At 43.7% G+C, this 20,543-nt stretch overlaps 3 protein-coding genes across 4 annotated transcripts; 1 reads left to right on the forward strand and 2 right to left on the reverse strand.

Annotated features, from left to right (window-relative positions):
• Positions 1-3,907: 3,907 nt before the first annotated feature.
• Positions 3,908-7,218, forward strand: LOC115779689 (uncharacterized). The gene is made up of 5 exons (XM_030728437.1): positions 3,908-3,971; positions 4,549-4,727; positions 5,046-5,223; positions 5,746-5,848; positions 6,372-7,218. The coding sequence occupies exons 2-5, from the start codon at positions 4,552-4,554 to the stop codon at positions 6,488-6,490; spliced, it is 576 nt and encodes a 191-aa protein (XP_030584297.1). The 5' UTR covers positions 3,908-3,971; positions 4,549-4,551; the 3' UTR covers positions 6,491-7,218.
• A 1,113-nt stretch (positions 7,219-8,331) lies between these two features.
• On the reverse strand, positions 8,332-11,825 carry LOC115779688 (complement C1q subcomponent subunit B-like). Its single transcript, XM_030728436.1, has 5 exons — positions 11,699-11,825; positions 11,136-11,301; positions 10,413-10,644; positions 9,130-9,250; positions 8,332-8,863 (listed from the first exon to the last, which is right to left on the reverse strand). Exons 1-5 carry the CDS (start codon positions 11,699-11,701, stop codon positions 8,657-8,659), a joined length of 729 nt encoding a protein of 242 aa, XP_030584296.1. The 5' UTR covers positions 11,702-11,825; the 3' UTR covers positions 8,332-8,656.
• A 3,081-nt stretch (positions 11,826-14,906) lies between these two features.
• LOC115780277 (complement C1q subcomponent subunit C-like) lies at positions 14,907-18,855 on the reverse strand. Of its 2 annotated transcripts, none has more exons than XM_030729381.1 (7): positions 18,719-18,855; positions 18,230-18,345; positions 18,077-18,139; positions 17,662-17,815; positions 16,711-16,851; positions 15,600-15,726; positions 14,907-15,481 (listed from the first exon to the last, which is right to left on the reverse strand). In XM_030729381.1, the coding sequence occupies exons 2-7, from the start codon at positions 18,333-18,335 to the stop codon at positions 15,347-15,349; spliced, it is 726 nt and encodes a 241-aa protein (XP_030585241.1). In that variant the 5' UTR covers positions 18,336-18,345; positions 18,719-18,855; the 3' UTR covers positions 14,907-15,346. The 2 variants fall into 2 exon arrangements, with proteins under 2 accessions (XP_030585241.1, XP_030585242.1); XM_030729382.1 differs by having other exon boundaries at positions 18,714-18,812.
• Between the last annotated feature and the right edge of the window lie 1,688 nt (positions 18,856-20,543).

Here is a 20,543-nt window from a genome sequence, read left to right on the forward strand (position 1 = left end):
AACAAAGCTTCATAAATCTTCATATCTTAGCTGACTTCACATAAGCAACATTAAGCTCTGATGTCTTTTTGCAATGTTTTGGTCAAACAAACTTTTTTTTTTTTTTAGCATTCTCGTCTTTATGAGCATAAGCACTGTGCTCCCCCCACCTCACAGTGGGTTAACATGACTGTTTAACAAGCGCCCCCATAACAGGGAGAGGGTCAGGGTTCCAGCTGTTCCTGCAGGTTCTCCGGTCTCCCTGCAGAAAGCAGATTAAAGAGCTCTGAAAAGTCAGAATGACTAGAAAAGCTCTGATTGGTGGTCCTGTTTCATTTCTCCCTGATGGCAGCAGCTGCAACACTTTGACTTCTTGCATTATATTTAAAATCACAGTCTGATCATTGTGGGATCAATAAAGTATCATCATCATCTTTTATGGTGAAATTATGCTTGGTACTTGTGTTTATGATGTGCTGGCTACATATTTTATACTAGTTACACATTTACAGTATTTTGCACTTCTCATAGGATCAGTTATAGTTCAGGTCGTCTGAGTTATGAAGGGAAATGCCTCCATCTCCCCATGGTGTAATAACAGGTGTAACAGCATAACACAGGTCTTCATAAAAGGCTTTTCTAACTTGAATTAATTCAAAAATGTCCTTCTGCAGGTTTATAGCGTGTTACAGAGTATTTATTAAATGTTAATCACTGTAAATGCTAAAGCCACAGTTATTTCCTTTGTGTTGGTCAGCTCTGGTTTTCAGCTCCTCTGGAAGTGACGAAGCCACGAATGACAGCAGCCGTGCAGGCTGCTCACAGTCACTCCATACTTGGCAACAGCACATAAACACAAAGTGAGCGTGAATGTGTGTGCGTGCATCTGTGTGCGGCTCAGTGTATTTTCCTGATTCACCCGGCAACAAGCTGAGTCACCACTACACCAGCCTTCCTACCGACCCTGTTCCCATGGCTACCAACATGCCACAATGGTGTGTGTCCCTGTGTGTGTGTGCGTGTGAGTGTGTGTTTGCTTAATCACCGACTGCCATCTACCAAACACCAGTGTGGTTTACATGGAGACTGAAACATCTGCACAGAATAATGTAACAACAATAAAACAATTAACTGTCCTATTTTTAAACCAGAGAGCAGATTCAGTTACAAATGTGATCAAATATCTGCCGCAGTGACATCACTGTGTATTTTTAAAATCACTTAAACTGGGACCCCCCCCCCCCCCGATTCTGTAGTCAAGTAAAAGTATCAGAGAAATTAAAAAACAGTTAAGATGCATTTTAAGTTGTGTTATTAGCTAAATTAGTGATTGTGTTTTTATTCATGTTTAACAAGTTATTCACCTCACACCATTTCTTGTTGTTTGTACTGTATGAATGAATACATCATCACATAGAGGAATGCACTGGAACAAACACATTTGTACATAACTCACTCGTTCTGTGTGTTCATCAGCAGCAGCAGCAGATTTTTGCACTGAGTCAAAGCTGCTCCATCTACAGGCTTCAGTGTTCCTTTGAGTCAAATATGCTGTAAAACATTCAGTATTAAACTTAATATACAATCACAAACCCACCGACTGCTCTGCGTTGGTCCCTGCGTGCGCCTTTAGGTTCAGTTTGTGTTTGTCTCCATCTAGTGGTCGATTGGATTTACTGCAAACCAGTTCTCTTCTTAACCTTCAACCAGACCAATGCTCTGGAGAAAGCCACAGGCATGGATCCGTTTAATGTTCCATTAAAAGCCAAATTATGAGGGTGAGTTAGAGTCTCTAACTGAGGTGCATGTTTTTGGAATGTGGGAGGAAGCAGAATACCTGGAGAGAAACCTGGTAACGTTGGGAGGAGCTCCTCTCAGAAAGGAGCTGAGGCCTCCTGCGAGGCCACCGTGCTCTCCTCTTTCACAGCCCTGCTTCTGAAAAAGTTGGTAAAGGTTTAATGTGCAGAAGCAGCAAGATTCAGAAAATCTGCTGAGCTCAGTGCTGTTTTCTGAAGTTGGATATTTGATATATTTACTGTGTTCAGACGACACAATATTGTAATCTTTCAGTTTCTTTTAGCTTGTTAAAGTAGAGACAAATTTCAGCTCTACTTTATACACTTGATCAAAGTCCAAATGTTATACATCCTTAGGATGTATAACATTTGGACTGAAAGCTATGCTGAAGGTGTGAGATGGGCTGTAATGACAGGTTGATGTAGCCTCGTTGTTGTTGTGGTTAAGAGGTTGGGTCTGTGCACGCCTGTGTGGATGTGTGACTCTGCGGGACAAAACAAACAGGAAGTGATTCGCTCACCGTGCTTCTCTTTGTCGCTGACCGTTGGTCACTAGAGGACGTTAAAGGCTGCAGTTGCCTAGGTAACCAGCCTGTCACACATCATCAGCTGTATCCTTTGCTCTTCTTGCCCTGAAGTTGAGAAAAATTTAACTTGGACCTGCTTTGCATCACCTGTGGCTCCTTCGCTCATCACTGCTGAAGTACCTGAATGTCACTGATTTTCTGTGGTCTCTATGCAACAAAAAAAAGCCCAAAATGACCCAAAATTTATTCAAGCATCTCACAATTTTGAGTTAGCTCTGCCAATCAGGAAGCTCCGTGAAGGTACGTCATTTCCTTGTTACCTGGAAGCAGAAGGCTGAAGGCATCAGCTGTCCAACATGAAAACATTGATTCTTTTTATGCGGCTCTTAGAAGGTCAAAGGTCACAAACTTGACAACAGTTTGTTCACGTTTGCTAAACACTGCTAGCTAACTGATGCTGTCTCTACCCAGTTTTGAGTACACATGCATTGGCTGGATCTGCTTCCTGGCAACAAGGAAATGACCTCTTTCACGGGGCTTCGTGATTCGCAGAGCTAACTCCAAATTTATTTAATTTTTAACAACTCAATTTCTTGAAATTTCGAGTTATGATAGCAATTTTTTTAAAGTAGAAACAATCTTCCATAGCTCACTGATCAGTGTGAACCCGTTCCTGTCTGGACACCCCTTTGGGGGAAAAATGTTACCATTCTCGACGTTTCCATTTCGATTTTTCAGGGCCACAGCAGCCTTCCAGCGCTTCATGGACCAGGTGCTGTGCTGCATATGCTGCCACCTCCTTGGATGGTGTCAGTTGGGAGGAGCGTGTGCAGACTGGAAGGTTGGTGTGACAGCTGCGACTGTCCAAAGAAAGGAGAGACACAGTCCGGATTATGGAGGGTCGGGTTTTATAAAGGCGAATACTCAGTGCGCTCGCTTCCACCACTCTCTTTATAAAGACAGTGAAGGTCAGAGTTCAGCTGGACTGGAACAGGGGGAGCGGATACCAACACACACACATACACACCTTCACGCACACTTTCACCGAGACAGAAGTACGTAAGTAATCTGAGTAAAGCTCCAGTGAAGATGTTTCCTGCATCAGTGAAGTAGGACGTTGGTAATTTATGTGATTTATATTATCTGAAGGAAAACTTTTTAAAAGTCGGTACAGCAGCTTAAAGTGGGCTGTTTCATGCAGTGAATGGTTTCATTGTAACCTCGGGGTGTGCAGAGTTATTACAGAAAATTATAAAGGAACCAGAAAGTTATTTTTTCTCACAGGAAGTTAATGTTTTATGAAACAGGGTCTCAGGCGTCTGCTGACAAAAACATTCGGCCACCAGATTCATGGAGTTTATGGTGATTCACGGACTTCGTGTTTCAGTTCAGACCCCTTCACTTACTTCATCTTTGCTCTAAAAACTCTCCCCTCCAACTGGACCAAATTTAATAAAAAGCAGAGTGAGGGAGGGGGGGGGGGGGGGGGTGAGCGGGGAGTGAGGGGGGCTGTGAGCGGGGAGTGGGGGGGGCTGTGAGCGGGGAGTGAGGGGGGTGTGAGGGAGTGAGGGGGGAGTGTCGTGTTTCCTCGTGTTCCCGTGTGTCATCTGATCCACGGCTCATTTCCACAGTGAGAAACTGATCCTGCACAGCTCTGCACTGACCAAAGGTAAATGAACATATTTTGTTGATTTAACATTCATCTGATGTGATTAATTTATAAAATCAAACGTGATCTGCGGTGTCTCATACCTTCAGGTAAGATATGTAGTTGTGACTTTTATATTTTTGGCTCTTTGGGCCGGTTTGTGCCAGTTGCTGTGGAGTTCATCATGTGAGCTTTCTCCTCCTTCAGAAGGATCAAAGTTTCATTTGAAAAGTAACAACATGGACACAAAGTGATCAAATCAAATAACACGTGACAGTTAAAGCAACTCAAAATGCACAATTATGTGTAGGGATGAAAAGCTGTCCAAACCATAACATGTAATTTATTTGTCGTGTTTAATGGCAGCACAATATCTTTTCCTTTAAAAGTCCACATCAGGCCATTAGACTGGGTGTTATCTAAGAGGTAACGTGTTATCCTGGCTGTGGTTTCAGGTGCATGTACATTAGTGACCTTTCAGAAAAACAACAGCAGCTTGTGTGTCTGTGTCAGCTGTTCCTGCACTTACCTGAATCAATGTAAAGCTCCGTCTAGCAGACGTGTTAATCTGAGCAGCTAAAAGTGGCTTTCTGGGCAGGAGATGCGCGGCCTGCTGACGACTCAGAGCCAGAACTGCTACAGCGAGCAGATCCAGAAGGAGATGCTGACTCGTTTAGCCTGGAAGAGCCGCTACGCCAAACTCTACCCATCCAGCTACCATCCCGGAAACAGCAGCGGGGAGCCCACACAGCTGCCTCAGCTGCCTGCTGAGCCTCAGTGAGCATCTTCACTAAAACCACGTCCCAGAGTGGGCTCAGCTGTAATGTGTTTGTGTTAGTGGTTAAAAGCAGCTTATTCTGATGCACACATATTCAGACCAGCCCTAGTGGAAGTACTTAGGACTGAATGTGAGTATGAACCATCACTGTTGGTGGTTGTGGTGCAGCACTCTGCTCAGCGTCTGCTGGGCTTAAATCTGCCACAGAAACAACCTTAAATTTAATATTTAACCTCGAAAGCATAAATCCCACTGACCGTGACATCACGCATGCATGAAAATAAACATTAACCTTGTGTTTATGTTCCATCCATCAGGGCTGTTGTGCCTCTTGTTACCAGGACAACCGAGAAGCAGAGCGACCTTCTTCCTCCTCCTCCTCCTCCTCCTCCTGTGCGCTCTGTGGGAGGTGAACAGCGGCTCAGCGTGCCTCCTCTGATGAGGCCGGCTTCTCCCCACACCAGAAGGACTCTGTATCAGGACTCCTCTCACCATGTAAGAATCTCTGACCGTATTTCATAAAGTAAACATGAGCATTTCATATAAATATATTATTTTCATTGGACAGAAGAAGTGTGGAACATACTGCAGATCCCTGTTTCCAGAGAAATCCAACATTGTGAATGTTTCTGTCACAGAGGAATATTTCAGCCTCAGAAACAAACTGAAGAAATCTACAAAATTAACAGAACTAAAAAGTCCAAAACACAAAAAACTGAGGCTCAAACCCAGAACCATGACGGGGAGCGGTTAGGGTGAATTTTTTATTGATGATCACATTTAATCACAAACTAATTGCATGTAATTTCCACTATGATCCCATTTATTTTGGTTTAAAGTCGCTTTGAAGATGGCAACTTATTGATAAAAAAGTGAAGTGGGAAAAAAACCCAAACATTAGTTAGTGCCTATTTAACCTACAGCAATGTGCCCCAAAGACCCAAAGTACACGATATCATTTTCGGGTCATTTTCAGGTGCAAAAGTGATTTTAGGATCTTTTATGTGTCCTCTGCAGGGAAAGGGGAGGAGTCTGTACCTGCAGAGACGCGGCCACATGAAACCTGAGGAGAAGTTTAACTTTCCCCTGCTCTCCTCCTGGGAGTACGGCTGGAGGCTCGGTAAGACGGAGTCGCAGTCCGCTCCGCTTTGGTCTGGTGACTGATCTGTGATCAGCTTTAACTGTTTGGGATCAAACTCTCGTTTGACTGTAAACGTGCTCAGCTCTGCTCTGCTCTGCAGATTCATCCATCCATTCGCTTCCGCTTACCCTTTTCAGGGTGGCAGGGGGCCTGGAGCCTACCCCAGCTGACATGGGGTACACCCTGAACAGGTCGCCAGCCTGTCGCAGGGCCGACACAGAAAGACAGACAACCATTCACACTCACATTCACAATGTGATTTAGAGCAATTTAGAGTGACCCATTAACCTAACCCCAGTAACTGCATGTCTTTGGACTGTGGTAGGAAACACACAGACACAGGGAGAACATGCAAACTCCACACAGCGAGGCCAAGGTGGAATCAAACCCGGACCTTCTAGATGTTATTGTCGCTGTGAGGCAATAGTGCTAACACCATGCCACCCTTCTGCCCTACAGATTCATCCATCAGTCTATAATCAGATTTCTAATTCATCCACAGGTGACTACACGCTGGATTACAGAACTCCGTCCAGCGCCAGGTCATCTCTGGTGAAGAACACCTTCTACGCCAGGAACGGCGTGTTCAGCCGCCCAACAGCTACCGACACCCTGGGCTGATCCGATACAGGGGGCGCGCTTCAATGAGAGTGAAGCTTTCTTCATTTTAACAGCCAATAGTGCCAACAAATATAACCCAAAACGAATCCATCCAGAAATCCTGCACTTCCTGTAACACTGTGTGTTTACGACACACATGCCTGTAGGGTTAAGTGTCTAATAACCTGATACCCCGTCATGGATATTTAATGAGCCGCTTCCCCGGAAAGAGTCCGGAAGAATCAGCTGACCTTTGTCCACCTGAAACCCGAGTATCAGGTGTGTTACAGAGAGCCACCAGAGGAAATGTTACACACCACAAGCTTAGTACTGATTCCTAATTAGATATAATTATTTAATCTGTTCTGCTCATTTCCAGATCAGTATAACCCTTCTTTATCTTATACTGGGCCTTGGTGCAGCCCCTCAGTTCATCCTCTGTCTGAAACAATCTGTTTAGCTCCTCCCTATTTAAGGTAACTTTCTTCTGATTGGCTACTGCTTATACAGTGTCTTGGTTTCTTCCTGTTTTGGTCTCTCGTGAGTCTCTCAGTGTGTTTCATGAGCTCAGTGTGGTTTATTATTAATCATGTACATTGTTTGAGCTTAAAATTAATATTTTCTGCAACCTCTGTGCTCACGCTGCTGTAGTTACATTAAAGTTATTTCACACAATCATAAAAGCTCTTGTGGAGGCAGCAGTGTGAGCAGGGCCGGGTAGATACCTTTATTATCCTTAAAAAATAAAATCATCCTTTAAAAACAGCGTTTTGTATTTACTTTGGTTATCTTTGTCTAATATTAACATTTATTTGATGATTGGAAATATATAAGTGTGACAATTATGCAAAAAGCTCAGAAATCAGGAGGAGGGCAGACACACTGGATAAAAGAGAGCAATCTTTCTCACGGCCAGCAGGGGGCGCCTTCTCTGGGTGCAGAAAGAAGAAAGAAACTAAAAATTGTTTAAAAAGAAAAAAAAAATCCATAACTCAAAAGTTTGAGTTATGGATTTTTTTTTTCTTTTTCAGTGGCAAAAAAAAACTTCCATATTGAGGAAACGATGCTGCTGGCTGTGGTACCCATCAGAGCTAAACTTGTTCATTATAAAAGTTCAGAGTCAGATCCACACTCATCAGGTCAGCCTGAAGCTTCACTAACCCGTGGTAACATCACAAAGGCTCCACTGAATATATAAAGTAGCAAACACCTGATATCATGAGTCACTGAAATTAATTTCAAGAAGTTATCAGTGAGACAGTGATAACTGTTCAGCAAACATTCCCAGATTCAGTCAGTGACTAAATAACCTTGAACTCTGTTGATGGATCATATCTGTTATTATAAAATGAGTCTCTGTGTCGCCGTCAGCAGGTCACACAGAGAGATCAATGACAGTGATAGTGAGTAGTATTTAGTACCCTCTGGATTTTAGCCATTTGTGGTGCTAAGAGGATCAGCTAAACCAGCCTGGACGTCCCATCAATGAACTGTGTTCAGTTTTCTCTGGAGCTTGAAAAAGGCGACTGGACTTCTTTTTTTTTGTTTCTTGAAGACGTTTCACCTCTCATCCGAAAGGCTTCTTCAGTTCTCAACCAAAAGGTGGAGAGACCCAGGTATTTAAACCCCTGTGGGCGTAGTCCCCTGGAGGTGGTTATGACCCTCTATTGATCATGTGCGTGAACACACAGGGGTTTAAATACCTGGGTCTCTCCACCTTTTGGTTGAGAACTGAAGAAGCCTTTCGGATGAGAGGTGAAACGTCTTCAAGAAACAAAAAAAAAGAAGTCCAGTCGCCTTTTTCAAGCTCCAGAGACTACTATGACCTGGATGACTGAGAATCTACACAGACATAATGTGTTCAGTTTTATTTTGTACATTTAAGAAAATTCATTCTGTAGGTCTGATACTGAGGCCAACATATTCAAAGGGAAATATCTGATAATCAGACATCAATGGAGTAATCTTTAGTAATTTTATGAAGAAGCATAAAAGCAGGATTCACACTTCTAATAAAACATCACAGAAACAAACTTTTGTTTTATCAGTATAAACTGTTATGTGTGCATGAGTAACACATGATTTGTAGTTATTATGATGACCCGTACTGTTATTATGATGTGGCTGAGTTAAAGACACATTTCCTTTAAGAAGCTTTATTAGCCGTGTGGTCGAGGAGCTGCAGATTCAGGCGGTCGGGAAGATCAGGAAGCCAGTGAACGTGTGGCTGGTGCTTCTCGGTTCCACGATGTAGTTGTGCCTGGTCACCTTCAGTGCGACCGTGTCGCCGACCTCCAGCTCCAGGACCGCAGAGCCGGAGGTGACCAGAAACCCGTCGGCCTGGTCGCACGTTTCGCTGTGAGTCTCGCCATTTTTCTCCAGCTTCAGGCACACCTGGATGATCGTGAGGCAGATAATTACAGTCAGATCATGTGATGCTTTAGATTAGCCTACAGACCACAAAAATAATGTTACATATTTACATACAATACATATTTTCGAGTTGATTTATTATCAGATTTTTAAATATTCATGCTTTCAGTGAGCGCTGCAGTTTAATCTGTGGCGTCTCAGAGCAGTGGGAAGGGTGAGAGGAGGATGAAGACGGCAGAAACAGAAAGCACAGAGGAGTTTTACAAGAAAAGATTCTTCAGACTGACCTTTGACCTCGCTGAGATGTGGTAACTGAAGAAATAGACGCCTTTGACGCTGCATACGTACGTCGTTTCATTTGTCAGCAATTCTCCTTGAAGCTGTTTGTCCAGGTCGGGTAAAATAGCTCTGCAGGAGAGTTACAGATCCATCAGCAGCTTTGTTTGTCTTCCTTTTTACACCTTATTGAAATTAATGACATTGAAATCATTTAAATAAGTTTATGACATCCAGTGAAAGCAGATTGCTGGTGTTGATGAACCTACAGAAAATGATCAGCTGAAGCTGCAGCGCCCTCAGTGTCACAAAGCCTATAGTTTGTTACAGTAGCTCTCATACAGTAACACCACAGCTGCAGCGAAACAGATTTCTGTGTTTGCATTTCTGTCTGAGTTCTGGTCCTAGAAGAGTGAGCCTGAGTTACTGCAGTTAGAGGTTGTTATCCTGTGACAGTTGTGTAGTCAGACAAATCTGCTCAAACACAAAGACTGTATATGAAAGATGGATGCACAGAAAATGCCATTTCTGAAGCCTCGATTATTTTGACTGTTGCCCTCTTAAGGTTTTGAAACCAGAGAAGAGAATGTGAAGGATGCTGCTCGCTCATAGGGTGGTGACCTGTCAGTCAAAGGTAAATGCCCATCCCTGAAGCAAAATTTGCTTTATTGTTCTTTCTGGCACTAAAGGAGAGCATAATTTAAAAGAAATTTTCAAAAAGGGTCATCAAAAAGTCATACTGGAAAAGATTTAAAACCAGCGTTTGAGACAATAATTAAATCAAAGGAGGAGGGTTGTGGGTTGTTTTTCCATGAATCTGATTTTTCAGGGGAGTCGCCCCCTGTTGGTCAGTAGAAAGAATGCAGCTTTAAACACTGGCTTCATGTTTGAGGAAGATACATCCATCTGTTACATACAGTCTAAGATTAATCCAACTCACCACGTTGATGAATCACTGACTTCATATATTTAAACAAAAATCCAAAACTTCTGCTTTTTTCAACTTTAGAATAGAATAGAATAGAATGCCTTTACTGTCATTATACAGGATGTACAATAAGATTGGAGAGATTACTATTTGCTGCTGTTCTAGTTAAAGTTAATTAGAGGCAATAATCAGGCCCTCGGTGATCATGTGATCTCTTATCCAATCAAACAGCCTTTCCTGTTCTCCGTGTCACGTTCGGGTTAGTTCCTCTGTGCATCCAGCTCATTTTTTGTCTCAAGAAACATGAAATAAAATATGACTCCTGCCTTTTCTCCCTCTGAGATTTCAAACCTTCAGAGCACTGACCCGTTGAAGATGATGGGAGTGTCCATCTCTGGTGCTGTTGATATCAAACGTTTGTAGGAGAAGAAGGATTTCTGCTGGCTGGAAGGGTTGAAGGGCCTTCCTTTCTCCCCTGGTTGGCCTGAAAATCCATCAGGTCCCGGAAGACCGGGCTCCCCTTTCATCCCAGAGCGCCCCGGGGGACCAAATGGACCAGGAGCCCCTTTCTGACCCCTGATGGGTTGACCTGCCTCACCTGCTCATACAAATAAACAGTTATTACACATCACAAGATAATGAGCGTGAATTTAAAAGGAATATACAAGATAATCAGTCACATCTTGGCCATGTTGGTCAGTATTTTTGAAATCTGTTGACAAAGAAGGCCGAGACGTCCTCTGAATAAATACTTCTTTTATTAATGGAAGTCTAAATCCTACCACCTTGTGAGTTATAAATTAAAGGTATTATTATTATTATTATTATTAAATCGGCACTCTAGCAGCTTTTACTAATTCCAGAATACATTAGAATATATACTCCAATATATTCTGCATTATATCGGTAATATCAGAATCAGAATCAGAATCAGAATCAGAAGGTTTTTATTGCCATATGGGTGAACAGGTTCACAGCATTAGGAAATTGCTGCGGTACTTCGTGCTTACAGAAAAAACAAAACAAAAAAAAAAACAAAACAAAAAAAAAAAACAGTATTTATTGTCTCTGTGTCCAGTCTGAACTCACCAGGGTCTCCCTTCTCTCCTTTAGCACCATCCCTGCCGTTGGGCCCATGAGTGCCTGGTATCCCGGGAATCCCGTTGAGTGCCCTGTTGCAGTTCTGTGTGTCAGCTGGGACGATGTGAACCAAAAGCAGCAACACTGCAGTACTGCAGCTCAGCCACCGGAGGGCCTGAACACACAGACACACACAGAGTTACCAAAAAAGCCTTCATTTAAACAAGAACTTCTAAACTGAAGCCGATTTCCATCTAAGTGGAGCTGCAAGCTGCAAACTGAACATGTAATTTTTTAAGGACTGCACTGAATCTGTACAGCATGAGACTAAATAAGGAAAAAAGTTTAGGATAAGTCCATTTGTGCATTAACAATAAGTCCTGCCCTCAACAACAGCTCTAGAAACACTTAACTGCACTTAACAGTTAGACATGATTGACAGAGATTTGCATCTGACTGAAATGTGAGGAAACCCGACCCCTCTGCACACGTCTGTGACTTCTTTTCTGTCTCTAGATGATTTGTTCTCTGGCTGTTCTTCAGTTTTTTAGTATCTGTCAAAATAATCTCACCATTTGCAGGTAATAAAGTGTGCGATGAGCTGATAGGGAGCGCAGATGAAGTGCTGTCCTGCCTCACAGTGACTGCACAGCTCAGTCAGGACACAAACAGGAAGTGAAACTTCTCAAGAGAGCAAGAAGAAATGCTGTCGGTGTCAGTAATAATGCTTCCTGGGATACAACACTGCAAACACCCCCCCCCCCCCCCCCCCCCCCCCCCCCCACACACACACACACACGCACACACCCGGAGTTCTGCAGGTACTGCCGGTGGTGCATTAGAGGTCGCGTAGAATTTGGATCACCATGAAAATATTTCCAATAAAAAGCACTTAAAACTGAAACAACAAAGATATGTGATGTAAATCCATCCATCCATCTTCTTCCTCCAATTCAGTGTGGCAGTGGGGCCGGAGCCTATCCCAGAGGTGGGGTCCACCCTGGAGAGGTCAGCAGTCAGTCACGGAGCTACCACACAGAGACAGACATTCACACTCACACCGAAGCAGAATCACCAGTTAAGCGAACATGCATGGCGTTGGACTGCGGGAGGTCGCCGGGGTACCCAGAGAGAACCCACGCAGACACGGGGAGAACATGCAGACTTCACACAGAAAGGCCTCAGCCTGCCGGTAGATCCAAACCCAGGACCTTCTTGCTGCATCACCCTGCCGCCATCCCTACATAAGATACTGAACCCCAAGTTGCAACCGATGCAACCGCTGGTGTGTGATTGTGTGTGAATGGGTGAATGAGGCATGTTGTATGAAGTGCTTTAACTGATCAGAGTAGAGTAGAAACGCATCACGTAGGAACCAGTCCGTTTACCGTTGTTGTGGTCATCATGAAATAAATGTTGCATCTAATAAGCAGATATGAAAGTCTTAAAGAAAGAAACACTGAAGTGTTAAACTGAATGAAGTTTCATTGTTCTGAGCATCGTGAACATCCAGAGGTGATTTCCTTTTTACAATCAGTAATTTACTCTTAACTGTGTGTTTGGAAATTGTACACTGGTCTCTGGTAAAAAAAAAAAAAAAGAGAGAAAAAAGGTTTATTGGCAGGTGTAATGACACATGCAGCTGCAGCCAATCAGTGTCTGCAAGGCCTCAAAGCCCTGTCACAAAGGCAGCAGCATGCAGTGCACTCTGAAACCCATTCTTTTCTGTGGCTTGGTGCAGTGATGTACATCAACCAATAGAAATGCAGAATGATAGGGCATACACATGAAGACCATGATGATGATGTAGTACAGGCAGGTAGGCCTGTCTCTCTCCCCCCTCAGCAGATGACCCCCCCTCCCTGAGCCTGGTTCTGCTGGAGGTTTCTTCCTGTTAAAAGGGAGTTTTTCCTTCCCACTGTCACCAAGTGCTGCTCATAGGGGGTCGTTCTGACTGTTTGTCTGGGTTTTCTAACAATACATCCGTATAGTTCTTGCTAGCCAAGCTAACTAGTGCTGCCTGATAAATTCATATTCTCAAACGGCCAAAACGCAACACTGAAACTTTAAAATGCCGTCCAGAACCAGTGGGTGACATTACGGTGGCTCCATACTGTCGCTGATCTCACCCAACTCTCCCGTGGAGCCCTGCAGCATCGTGCTAATGTGGACAAATTTAACCAGACAAGAAATTCAAAGTTAAAATGGAGCAAAAAAAACCTTCTGCCAATAACTTCCAGCGTATTTTAAACCCATCTTCTTCTTCTCCTGTTTTAATTTACTTCTTCATGTTTGTTGCATTCGGTCCACAGGTTTGATTTCTTTCTTTATTTATTGTCCTTTTTCTGAAGTCGTCCTTCAGAGGAACTGAAACGGTTTCAAATAACGTCAGGAAGTCTCCACCTGATGACAAACTGATGATGAAGCATCAGTAAAATTTCCTCCAAATTATCATTTTGTTCTGTTTTTCTGTGAACGTCTTTGTTGCTGTGAGAAGCACACCAACAGTTTCCAGGCAGTGTGGGTGTGGGCCCGTAACCTCAGTCTGTATCTCAGTATCTGTTCCACAAATTATTTGATTGCCACCACGTTATTATGTAGCAGATGTTTATTTTTCATAATAACGTCCTGTGAAATTTGCTAGGTTGGCATTTTTCTCTTCTCACATCCTCATTTTATGTCTTACATTTTTACCACTTGTTTTTCTCTTCTTGTCTGTGTCTTAATTTTTCTTCCTGTACAGGGTGTGATCCACCCCCGACACACCCCCGTGACCCTGAAAAGGATAAGGGGAAGAGGATGGATGGATGGTGTGTCTCTGATGCCTGATGGGCACTACCTGCTTATTTCATTACCTGCAAGCATCCACCCATCACCATCCCACACTTCCCTTCTGAAATCGAGGACTTTGTGCAGAAATGGCTGCAAGTCCTGAACAGTTCATGTAAAAATCTGCTCTTCAGTCACATCTACATGCAGCCAGTTCACACTCACACCTCCGCCCTGCTGGAAATGAAGACACAAGTTTATCTCCTCTGCTTTTTATTTTACTGTGTGTATCAGTGAACGAGTGTGAGGGGAGGGCGAGGTGAGGAGTGCAGGAGACACAGGTGAGACACTTTACACATGAAAACAGGCCAAATAATTAGAACCTGAAGAAAAACGAAGAAGTCGTTCATAGCTGCATGTAAATGAGGATCTGCTGCCTGTGTGCTCCACATTCGTTCTCTCCATGCTGGCGAATGAACTCCCCGGCGTATCCGTGTCAGACATTTTGATTTTTCTGCTCATGTCTCACAGCAGCAGCTGTGGAGGATGGAGAGCGTGACCTTAACGCATCCCATTCCCACCCTGCTACGAGGGGGAAGACAGGACGATCGATTCTGGAGAGGATTGTCCGAGCGAAGTCCACCGGTGAGTTTCTGAGTGTCCCCTCACAAACCACTGATGCCAGTTTTGGGCCCACGAGGTGCTGATTGCAGAGTGGGAACCAGCACCACGTCGGTGGTAAAGCGGCATCAGTGCTTCGTCAGTGGGCTATCCACTCTCTCTCACATCACACAGAGCCAAGAGCAGAAAAAAGCACCTGAAACCAGGTGTGGGATAACTTTAATATCTGCTGACCTCATGATTTGAAACTCTGGCTGTTTAATGTGAGCAGAAAATGTCTGTTCTGACAATTAATAACATAGAAATACTCAGGAGGAACTGTGATCAGAATTAGAATTAAAAGCAGAAATGAGACATTAATCGGAGGAATCACAACAACATGAAACATCCTGGTTGCTGCTCTGGTCTTTATTGAGTTTCTTTAAATGACGTGACAGTGAGGCAGATGGAGCTGAATGTGAACTGGAGATCTTCATAAAAATTAGAAAACAAAAAGTACTTCATATAAACCCCCATAAGGAGGGACAGAAATCACTGTTGCCTCTGAGTCTGTGATATGAAACAAGAGAAACTTTTCAGGCTGAACCATCAGCTGCAGAGTCACACACACATTTTCTGACATTGAAATGAACTCAGAGCTGATTCTGCAAAATGAAAAGAGAATAAAATGTTGCACATGAAGGATTACAGGGAAAAGGGAAATTTGAAAAGGAGAAATAAACATCATGAACTTTTTACAAAGGTGAAAGGGTCATCGTGAGGGAGGGGGACACACTGTTTTCACGTTGTTTCAGTTGCTGTGCTGTCACACAGTTTCCTGTCCTGGGGGTTCAGTGCGAGTGAATCAAGAAGCCAGAGAAGATGCTGTATCCACTTGGTTTCCCTCTCATCCCTCTGTAGTCTTTAGTCTCCAGCCAAACCTCCTGATTTCTTGACAGGTACACCGCCAGGCTCCCCGAAGTCACCTGGAATCAGGAGGGGTTGGAAATTCATTAGAGGAGGGTCTAATAATGCACTCTGATCTAATAATAGGACCCGACCACGAAGCTTGAGGTGAAACGTATTCTTATGTAATGTCTGTACCTGTCTCTTGACGCGGCGATGATCGCAGAACGATGTCAGCAGTGTGTTGTCGAGCTTCAGCAGCACACACAGTCGGTCCTCTAACGAGGCGTGATACACGAAGTAGTACGTTCCTGGGAGCTGACACCTACAGCAAGACATCAAAACATCATGATGATGATTCAGGTTTTGGTTTTGTCGTGAACAGAACAAAAGAAAAGAAGAACACAGTACTCCCTGTCTGCCCTGCCACGGGGCAGACATAAGAGTTCATGGGGGGCGCCCAGGCCACAGTGTGAGACCTGCAGAGTGAGTCCATTAATGGAGGCAAAGCAACTCAGATGGCTGTGAAGATGGAGCTTCTCTGGAGGCTGACCAGGAGGTCAGTGGCGAAGGAGATGGGACCCAACAGGAGGCCAGCAACATCAGTGAAGGCCCTCTGGTTGCCAGTGTCAGCGGAGGCAACAGGACACCTCTGGTGGTTTGGCTGGTGGCTGGTGACAGCGACCCTCGGGTGGCATAGCTGGAGGGCAGTGGAGGAGATGGAGCTCTTCAGGAGGCAGATGATGGTGACAAAGACCCTCAGGTGACACAGACAGAGGCCGACGTTGGCGAAGGTGACAGGACACCTCAGGGGGCTTGGCTGACGAGGACCTTTATATGACTTAGCAGAAGACTGGTGATGACAGAGGAGGCGAACTCGTCCTCCAACACTGTGGGGTCTGTGACTGTTCACGTCCTACTGTCATGAACCAGCTGTGTGGAGGGCAGAGTAGAATGTAGGACGCAGAAGACAAGAACTTAACTTTGGGCTTAGAAACTGTGCAGTTTGGAAAGAAAGCTGCTGTGGTGTCTGAGTTGTAGCTTTCATCACTCGTACTGATCCTGGACGAGGTTTGAAAACTGCAGCAGTGCTGGAAGCTTTTGAGATGCACACAAGAAGATGATGTTGATGGGGATGTTAGTCTGATTATTAAAGGTTGAGTCCTGGAATTTCATGATTTTCAATAAGAATCCAGCGTCAGGATTTACCACTCATTCCCTGCTCCCACTCCCTGGGACAATAACATTACAGCATTAAACTGAAACCCACCTGCAGTAACTGATCTGACCTGAAGCAAAAATGTCTCACCTGAAGCGTCCTGTGTCTGTGTTGTAGGCATTGTTGATGTTGGTGATGACGCTGGTGAACCGGATGATGCTGGCTTTGTCCGGGAATTCGTTTGTTGCTCTTGCCACGCTGAAGGCCGCCCGCTGTTTGACTGCAACAGTCCTGCAGTGACAGAGAGAAAACGTGTCTAACAAAGTGTCATTTTAAAAACCAGTTTGTCAGATTTAATGGAGGATCATTTTTCTTTTCATGTAATCGATTTGACCCACGTGGAGCAGCAGCAGCTTTGGGGTGTGAGCAGCTGTCTCATTTGGCCAGTTAGTAATCTGAATGGATTATGGTGAATAATCTTACATTGACAGTATTGAGAAATCACACCCACCTGTCTGTAACACCTGTATTAGCCCCGCCTTTTCTTGCTCTTACAGTAGTTGACCCTACCCCTTGCTGCCTAGAAGGTTAAAGTGGACTAAGCATCGGTTGTGACTGACTAGTTGTTACCATGTGATGTGCAGAGTCACTCAGTTTCCCCATGAGATCCACGGTGCGTGTGTCATCTGGTTTCAAAGCAGCTAAGATGGTGATGGCGAGGCCATCTTTTAGTTACAGTCTAAGTTTGGAGTCAGTTTTGATCCCAAAATAAACGATTTTCCCTTTGTAATTTCGTGAACTTCTGTTGGATTATCTGCTTAAAGCACAGCAATAATACCTAAAATCTGGAAGCGAGCTCAGATTTTGGACTTCCAGATCCCTCATTTAGTTTTTTTGGCTTTGGCAAGAATTTTGTCTTTAGATATTTGGTAAAATTTGGTTCTGCAGAACCAAATTCTGCAGTGGGATTCATTTGCCAAAAATATCTTTGTCATTAAAAATATCCTCTGACTGTTTTTGTCCTCGTGTGTTTGTGTTTGTTGTTTGGAGTACATCATAATCCGGTCACCTTCATTTCAGGAGGTTTGTGTGTTTACCCACCCTGGTTCTCCTGGTTCTCCCGGAGGTCCAGCTGTTCCTGGAATACCTGGATTCCCGGGTTCCCCGCTCTGACCACGTTTACCATGGAGTCCAATCAGACCCGGCTCCCCCTTCTCTCCTTTCTGAGGCCCAAGACCGCCTTGCCACTGTGCTCCTAGAGACGTACATGTGAAGTATTACTACAGTAATATAATTACTTTCCTCAGTGATGAGTAATGTAAGGGATTGCAATTTGAAGTTTACTTGAATTCCAGTAATGCAGAGGTCAAAGGTCACACAATGCATCATGTAAATCACTGCTGCATTTTCCATTTATTATCATAAACCCAGGTGTGTGTGTGTGTGTGTGTGTGTGTGTGTGTGTGTGTGTGTGTGTGTGTGTGTGTGTGTGTGTGTGTGTGTGTGTGTTTGGTACCTGGCTCTCCTTTCTGTCCTTTCTCTCCATCACGGCCGTCTCTTCCAGGAATCCCGGGAATACCTGAAGGTGTTCCGATGGTTACAATGACACTCAAACCACAAAAAATGTAAACACATCAGTCTCAAGAACAACACACAAAAACACACTCACCTGGAATTCCAGGCATCCCTGCAGCTGGACAGGTCTCCATGGCGATCAGCCCGGATACCGCCAGACAGAGCAGGCCTCCAAATACGAGGAAACAACGGCGGAGCATGATGGAAATCCTGATAGGGAGGAGAGGAGACGGGAAAAGATGAGAGGAGATGAGGAACAAAAGAGGAAAAACTGGAAAACGGGACAGCTGGACATCAGGAAATGGAAAAGGAGAGTAGGTTAGGAAAGAAAGGGATGGAAAGGAGAAAGGAAAGGAAAGGAAAGGAAAGGAAAGGAAAGGAAAGGAAAGGAAAGGAGGAGACAAGGACAAGGTGGAGGAGAGAAACAAGTGCCCGAAGAACTAACAGTTCAAAATTATTCATCATTAACAGAAATTAACTGAAAGTTTTTTGTCACAGGACGAGATAAACAAACAGGAGAACACGTCAGCTGAGTGGTAAACGTAACCTAACAGATAATAAATGATGGCTGTACAAACCTCACCTGAGAGGACAGACGGGAGAATCAAAGCGAGCCCGGAGAGTTAAACTGACGACGAGCTCGGAGTCGTGCTGCAGCTGCACGAGGAGGAAGCAAAAGCAAAGATTCAGCAGCTTCACGTCACCGAGTCTTTTCTGAGGGAGTTCTGCATTTGTGGGAGCTCACTGAGAGCAAGAAAGAAAGTTACCAAAAACTCAGTTTCAGTCTTTCACCAGATTTCTGCATCTGTGTTTTATTCCAGATGTTGTCTGCAGTTGTAGGAGGGAAACTTGGGGAAACATAATGAATAAGTCTGGTAATATTTCATTTTTGGTTATAGTCACTACGTCTAGTGAAACAAACAACAGTAACCACAGCGCTGTCTCTCCATCCAGAGCCTCATATGTAACACTCCTCTGTAGCTACTTTGTTGTCCAAAATGATTAAAACCTATGAATGAAGCATGAGTTTGGGAACTCAGTTCAACCTGATCTCCTTTCCAATCAAAGGAGTGTGTGTCAGAATTTTACAGTATGTTACAGTTCATCACTTTTCAGTGCAGTTCATAAAATATTCACACCCTCTAATCTATTGAGTCTTCATATGTCCAGTCTCATACACTGATTCGTGTACACAAACTTGATATTTTCCATGTCGGGTGATCGCTTCTGAAGCACCGTTTACCAGAGGCTAGTAAGGCTAGTAAGGCTAGCCATGTAGCATATCGCTGCTGATCAAAGGAACTTCCGCAACCGTTTGTTCTATCAAAAAAATTCAAAAGGTTCCTGAAAGCTCAGAAATTGTTCTTCATGGCCATGTAGGGGTATTACAGTATTTTGTTGCGGGAAGCCCGTGAACATCAGCACTTTTGAAGTATGCTGTGTCATTGCCTACACCTTTGCTGTTATACAGTAACAGGGCAAAACATTTGGATGCTGGTGCACACCAAAGACAGTTTATTTGTATTTCATTGCATTATTATTGGCTTCCATGTTACTTGTGAAGGGTCATTGTTGTTGCTGTTTGAATCAGCACACTAATTGGATTCCTCCATCAGCTGATGCAGAGCGGCTGTGTTGATGGATGTGGATCTGTAACACTTACAGGGCATGCAGCAGAACACTTCACTGATGCCACATCATACTGTAATAGTTGCATTTGCCTTATACCTAATCTCCATATTGTATCATGTTAGATTCTGCTTTACTGAGGTCTTCACTCTTGTGCATCTTCTGTAATTTCCCAGACGTCTGGTTAGGGTTATAATATAAACACGACTTTGCTAGATTTAATTATTAGGTTTAGGAAAACTTCGTCATTTAGGCCACTTATTAAAAATCTGTTTGTTTGTTTTTTTGTTGTTGTTTTTTGTTTGGTTGCCATGGTGATAATACCTGCTGCAAACACAAAATGCTGAAATGCATTACACACAAAGTTATACTTTTTCAGTGTAAACTAGAAGTAATGTGTTCAGTGATTTAGTTATTTTACAGCTGGATTATTTGCATTATTTTGTGGGGGTGGGGGGGGGGTGACGTCTGTCGCCAATGTTACGCAAGAAAGTGAGCACACTCAGAGGTCAGCGCACAACATCTCATCAAGCTAAATGGAAAGGTGTATTTTATTTAGGTAAAGCTAAAGTAGTCTAATGTTGCTGTGTGGTAGATCACACATTTCCACATGTCTCACTCTTTTTCTAGTTCTGGTTTCATGTGAACAAACTAAAAATATATTTTTGATCCCAAAACTTTGCTTCATATGGACAGTGATCATGTTCCCATATCACACTGGTTACTTGTGATTTTCATTTAGGATTCAACCTTTTTTTTTTAGCTGTTTTCTCTTCAAA

This window comes from Archocentrus centrarchus, chromosome 5 (assembly GCF_007364275.1).
Source record: "Archocentrus centrarchus isolate MPI-CPG fArcCen1 chromosome 5, fArcCen1, whole genome shotgun sequence".
Taxonomy (NCBI): Eukaryota; Metazoa; Chordata; class Actinopteri; order Cichliformes; family Cichlidae; genus Archocentrus; species Archocentrus centrarchus.

Bases quoted from the DNA above. Each gene is read 5' to 3' on its own strand.
- LOC115779689 (XM_030728437.1), top strand. From the start codon at position 4,552: ATGCGCGGCCTGCTGACGACTCAGAGCCAGAACTGCTACAGCGAGCAG. The intron at 4,728-5,045 runs GTGAGCATCTTC...TCCATCCATCAG, and splicing joins CAGCTGCCTGCTGAGCCTCA to GGCTGTTGTGCCTCTTGTTA. The intron at 5,224-5,745 runs GTAAGAATCTCT...TGTCCTCTGCAG, and splicing joins ATCAGGACTCCTCTCACCAT to GGAAAGGGGAGGAGTCTGTA.
- LOC115779688 (XM_030728436.1), bottom strand. The intron at 10,645-11,135 runs GTGAGTTCAGAC...TTGTATGAGCAG, and splicing joins AGGAGAGAAGGGAGACCCTG to GTGAGGCAGGTCAACCCATC. The intron at 9,251-10,412 runs GTCAGTGCTCTG...ACTCTCCTGCAG, and splicing joins ACTCCCATCATCTTCAACGG to AGCTATTTTACCCGACCTGG.
- LOC115780277 (XM_030729381.1), bottom strand. From the start codon at position 18,335: ATGCTCCGCCGTTGTTTCCTCGTATTTGGAGGCCTGCTCTGTCTGGCG. The intron at 16,852-17,661 runs GTGGGTAAACAC...CTGTCACTGCAG, and splicing joins GGAGAACCAGGAGAACCAGG to GACTGTTGCAGTCAAACAGC. The intron at 15,727-16,710 runs GTGAGACATTTT...GTCTTGCTGTAG, and splicing joins ACAGACACAGGACGCTTCAG to GTGTCAGCTCCCAGGAACGT.